This window comes from Papio anubis, chromosome 4, assembly GCF_008728515.1.
Source record: "Papio anubis isolate 15944 chromosome 4, Panubis1.0, whole genome shotgun sequence".
Lineage (NCBI taxonomy): Eukaryota > Metazoa > Chordata > Mammalia > Primates > Cercopithecidae > Papio > Papio anubis.
In genome coordinates this window covers 46001758-46007757 of record NC_044979.1, presented here as the reverse complement: position 1 = coordinate 46007757, position 6000 = coordinate 46001758, and the positions used below count along the sequence as shown (strand labels likewise).

Here is a 6000-nt window from a genome sequence, read left to right as displayed (position 1 = left end):
GAACTTGGCTCCTTATTTATTTTGCAACAGTGTGTACACAATTTTAAAAGATGTTTTTAGAGGCTAGTGGTTTTGTGGTTTTAGCAAGGTATCACACGAGGAAACAAATATTAAAATTATGTTGAAAAATATCTCCAAGTTACCTCTTTCTTTTTAATAGAATGGTAAAGTTTCACCCTAAAAGAATTCCTTTCACTCCAAGCAACTCTTTCTTAAACTTGACAGCCATGGACAAATTAGTCTCATTAATTGTCAGATCTATTTTTTAATCTTTAGGTGAAAGTAACCAATCACTTTATCCTTCTTGTAATATTTGTTTTCTACACCCTTTGTTATTGTTTTTAAAATGTCAGCTTTGTGGTACCATCCCAAAAAGTCATTTATAGTTTTTTGTTTGTTTGGGTAGGAGAATTCATCAAAGTGGATATTCTATAAATTTTTGGTTAACGAATTGGCTCAAGTCACATTCTTGGCCCAAAGACCATTTTTGGTTTTACTTTCACAGAAAATACATATCAAAAAGTTAGGTTTGTGGCTGTCAAACTGTCAGCTGTTTTTAGAATGTAATTTTTAGTACCACCTTAATACTACCTTATAAAGAATGGAGAATATACTTTTGTATTTGACTTTGTTACAGTGAAGAGATAATGCTTTAGTTAAAGCTAACTTGCTCACAAAGAGCTGAGAAATCTAAAGGGAGATTTTACTTACCATTAACTTTTTTTAAGCTAAAAGCTCACAGTTTTAACATTTGGCTTTTCTACTACACTACTGCTGAACAGAACAATAAAAAAAACTATACTGTTTGGACAGTGCTAATATAAATCCTTAACCTATATTGGAAACTTTCAAACGTGAACTCTAAAACATGGGCATTTTTAATGACTACCACTTTTAATATACTATTCAATATTTGCACATTAAATGAAAAATTAATTTTTAACAAAATTTTATTTAGAGTATTAGGAAAATCATACTCAAAACAGAGAAATAATCAGACTATAACAATGCTGCATAGATAGTGGTATACAAGTTCCCCGACTCTTCTTCCTAACTGAAAAGTTCAATTTTCAAGTCACCAGGTAGAAAATGGTGGAGGCATTATTTCCTCTTTCTGAGGCTAGAAAAAATGGCTTCAATGGTGAGAAGTCAAACCATTTAAACAATGAAGATTAGATTATTCTCCAATTTAATTCTATTCCCTTCTTGTTATTTCTCATAGATGAAAATTTAGAATGTAATAATTATTGGAAAGGAATTAGAAGTGAATTACCTCTTAGGAGATACCCTGATCAGTGCCTGCTTTAATCAGACAAACACTAAGTTTTAAAAATTACAACCACACTATTATGCCTAACTAAAACTGCCAATATGAATACTTTTTTACATAATACATTACATGTATACAAGAAGAGAAATGACTTGTTTCCTAGCCTTTGACCTTCAGTAGAAAAAAAAGGTTATCACTAACAAGGATCAGAAAAATAATTTTCATGGCAGAGCATTAACTCAATAGGGATCAAAATCTTTTCTGAATACTTAAAACAGATTGAGTCAGTAAATGAGAAATTGCTAAATTTCTTCTATGAGAGTACTTTTCAAAAAGGAAGACAGTTTATTGGAAGAATTTGTAGCTGGAAACATTGTTCATTAAGAAAACATTAAGTTACCCTGAGAAAGACTCTTAATATTACCAGTGTTTTCAGGGCCCCCTGACCAAAGCATGAAAGGGCAATTTGTAGGCGCTAGCCTTTTAACAATACCTACATAAACAATGTTTTGATCTAAAATGTAACTTGGGTTCTCTGCTACACTGGTAATAGGTCACAACCAAGACATCTGAATGTGATGGAGTAGAAGCAAATTTTGTGTTTATTTTAGGCAGCCCTCTTTGTTTTCTAAGAGAAAGAGTTTGCAGTTCTTCAAATGGTCTTGGATGAAACCTACTGTTTGGAAAAAAGAATCTTCTGTAAGTAAACTGGTAGTTTTCTTAAAATAGTAAACAAATTTATCTGGTCTACATTCTCTAAACTATTATATGCCTAGAAAATAAGGCATTAGTAATTCATCATTGGCCATTGCAGAGCATAGACAACTGTTTTCTTACTAATCAGGACCATAAGCAAACATTCCTGAAAGTGCAGTGTTATTTTTAACATCTCTTATGCATTTACAGTCAGCATTTGACTCCCTACATACTTTCATTATAAAATGTTTTTTCCCAACCCTTACATATACCATAATTACTTAAGAAAAGACAAAGTGAGAGCAGCTACAGAAGTAGCAAGGTATTTTCCACAAATAAAAATACAGCATACAAAAAATGGCAAGTTAGTGATAATTGGTAGTATGAGTGCTTATTAATATTCCGCTTTGGGGTCCAAATTAAGATTTGACAAGTTTGAAGCCTTGTCCTGTGTCCAGCACAGTAGGAAGAAACCAACTCATTTTTAATCTTTTCAAGCACCTAAAACAAGTTTTGCAGATCCAAAAAAGGTTCAGACCGCATAACCAATTTGCCAAATGCACTAGGGGATATGTAATACGAGGAAAGTGTAACATCCAGTGCTTGGCCACATCGCTTCCCGTTGGCAAATGCAGAGTGTAGTCACTCCACCGTTTTGACACACCGTATACTGCTTTCACTGTGCGTCCCTTTTCAGTCCAGCAGATGTTATTACTGGAGTTGCAGTTATATTCTACCCAGTCTTTTGTAAAGTCACCTAGCTGTGGCGGGTCAGCTTCTTCAATATCTACTGTTTTTACCAACTCTGCTCCTTGCACTGCAATATACTGGTCATTAATTTTCCTCACTTCTTTCACCCAAGGGGTTGAATTTTCGCTGTCTAATACGATAATAAGCCGGGAACAGAAGGAACCGTTCTTTTCTCTCCACCATTCTAAAAGTGTGTCAAGGCGTAGTGTATCTCCACCTGTGAACAAGAGAAAATTCAATGCAGCAATAATTTCTGCAGCTTCTCATTAAGAAAACTCTCTTAATAATTTTCTCCTAGTGGGAACATACTCATCTTACATGTATTTTCCTTAAGTTCTTAGAATTAAATAAGCAAAAAATAAAGTATTTAAATTACACTTTCAAAGTATCTTTTGAAAAGATATTTTTTACAACAGATTTTCAACTTCAGGTAAAAAAAAAAAAATCCTTATTAATCACATAAAAAGGAATCTGCTAGTATAAATTAAGAAAATACTTTGTATTTAGTGAAAACAACTATACAGAAAAGCTAACATTCTATACCAGGGGCAGCAACTACAACCCATGGGCCAGATCCAGCCTGCCACCTCTTTCTGTATGGCCTGAAAGCTAAGAGCTGATTTTATATTTTTACATGGTTGAAAGAAAATCAGAATATTTTGTGACAGTAAAAATTGTATGCAATTTAAGTTTCATATAATTATTTTCATAAATAACAGTTTATTGGAACACAACTACATTCATTCATTTACACTGTCTATGGCTGCTATTGCTCTAAAGTAGCAGAGCTGAATAGCTGCAACAGGGATCTAAACCCACATAGCCAAAAATATCTGGCCCTTTACAGAAAAAGTTTGGCCCCCATTCTGTATCATTGTTTCCTTCTCTTCCTCATATGTAAGTACCTACTGAATGAAAATAAACCCTATTCCTACCTGTACAAGAATGAATTTAAGAACAGATTTACATTTAAATCAGTTTTATAGCTGAAGAACAAGGGATTAAAAAAATATATACCCAGAAAGTTCTAAAGTAAATAAACTTCTGACTACAGGTTTTACATCTAGTTCATCGTGGATCTTTTTTGCATTAATTTTGATTTTTAAATGTACTACATTAAAATGTTCATTTTGATTATTGAGTTTTTTGGCATTCCTTATGTTTTGTGCCTGAGGCAACTGCCACCCTCACCTCATTTGGCCCTGCCTCAATGGTACACTGATAATGATCATTCCAATTCTACGAATCTATCCTAAGAAAAGAACAGACATAGGGACAAAAAATTGCAAAAAAGACTTCTTTCCCATTTGGGAAATGGAAATAAACTATGTCCTAAAATCTTAGGAGGAAATCTTATAACAAAATATTTATAAAGAAAATTTATTGATGAGCAAATGTATTAGAAAAAGCATGACAAGGCATCTACAAAAATTACAACAGCAGCTATTGCTAGGTGTTTCACTTCCAGGTGGTTTTTAAAATACTTTTCTGTAATTTTTACATTGAGCATAAGTTACTTTTATAATCTGTCAGCACAAGATCCAACAACCTAACTCCAGAATACATATTTCCCCCAAATCAGCTGTCCTCTTGGTTTCACCATTAAAAATGGACACCACCAGAGAGAATGCTTTAGAATTGGGATTCTATCATATTCTTTATGTGTAATTGATTAATGTTTTATTAATCAGCCCACAATAGCTTAAGAACATGAAAATAAACTTGTTTTATTAATCGCTCTAACACTCACACATATTATCTCAGAGACAGTATTTCAGTACATGGTCTCCACATATTACTAATGTGTTATTCCACTGATACCTCCAAAAGATACTTTTTCAAAAATGGCCAAACGTTAACTCTCCATTATTGCCAGCTCTATTAAATTTCTCTAGAGATCAGAGGATGACACAGATTACAAGAACTATTATATAAATTCCATCTGCCACAAAACATCATTGCCCAACATGCCATCCACAACTATTTCAATAAATACTCTTTAGCATATTCTACCCTAATTCTCTTATATAAATGCTCTTTAGATATCAACAAGAGACTTAAAGCAGCATTAAAGCTTTCTAAACGATTTCTCTTCTTTTGCTCTGCTTTCTCCTATGAATAGGTTCTATGCTACATTTGGCTTTTGGCCCAGATTCAAAGTACTTACATCTATCTAAGATAACAGCCATCTGATGCATTTCAAGTAATTGAGACTGCTTTTTTTTTTTTTTTTTTTTGAGACGGAGTCTCGCTCTGTCGCCCAGGCTGGAGTGCAGTGGCCGGATCTCAGCTCACTGCAAGCTCCGCCTCCCGGGTTTACGCCATTCTCCTGCCTCAGCCTCCCGTGTAGCTGGGACTACAGGCGCCGGCCACCGCGCCCGGCTAGTTTTTTTTGTATTTTTTAGTAGAGACGGGGTTTCACCGCGTTAGCCAGGATGGTCTCGATCTCCTGACCTCGTGATCCGCCCGTCTCGGCCTCCCAAAGTGCTGGGATTACAGGCTTGAGCCACCGCGCCCGGCCGAGACTGCTTTTTAAAGGCTTTATTTGTAATAAACTACTTTATAAATTATGTACATTTTTCCCATTTATTTCTGTCTCTCTTGTAATTACCATGATTGTTTTCTATCCTCAAGCAGAGGCAAAAATATTAGGTTCCGTATCATGAAACTCCATAAATATAAGAAGACTACATATTCTAAGTACGTATGGGATAAACGGCAAATATAGATTCTCTTTCCCACAGTGATATTAATACTGGGTCTGCTACTAACTTGCTAACCCAACTAAAATCCAGTTGTGATGTTTCCTATTTCAAAGTCGGCTGAAAAAACAACAACAACAACAACAAAAACCCAACTGTTAATAAATTAGCAGAGCTTAAAGCTCTTTGTCATGTAATTTGGAATAGATTAAAGCATTTTCCTCAGAGCAGAGATATTCAATATTATTTGTGAGGCAGAATCAGCCCTTGAGGGTTATGTCTAAAGCAGGTCAGGGCATGAACTAACCGAAAAGCAGGCTTTGCCGGGCGCGGTGGCTCAAGCCTGTAATCCCAGCACTTTGGGAGGCCGAGACGGGCGGATCACGAGGTCAGGCGATCGAGACCATCCTGGCTAACACGATGAAACCCCGTCTCTACTAAAAAAGATACAAAAAACTAGCCGGGCGTGGTGGCGGGCGCCTGTAGTCCCAGCTACTCCGGAGGCTGAGGCAGGAGAATGGCGTGAACCCGGGAGGCGGAGCTTGCAGTGAGCTGAGATCGGGCCACTGCACTCCAGCCTGG

General features: G+C 35.8%; 1 protein-coding gene across 5 annotated transcripts in view; it reads right to left on the bottom strand.

Moving 5' to 3' along the window:
- Nucleotides 1-247: 247 nt before the first annotated feature.
- The window catches only part of TMEM168 (transmembrane protein 168), a 28144-nt gene continuing 22391 nt past the window's right edge, over nt 248-6000 (bottom strand). For 2 of the 5 annotated variants that reach the window (XM_009203715.3, XM_021936194.2), the window contains one exon: nt 248-2933. In XM_009203715.3, the coding sequence (XP_009201979.1) occupies nt 2386-2933 (548 nt within the window). In that variant the 3' untranslated portion in view covers nt 248-2385. The remainder of the gene's footprint in view (nt 2934-6000) is intronic. The other 3 variants (XM_021936192.2, XM_017957111.3, XM_003896495.4) reach the window with 2 other exon arrangements.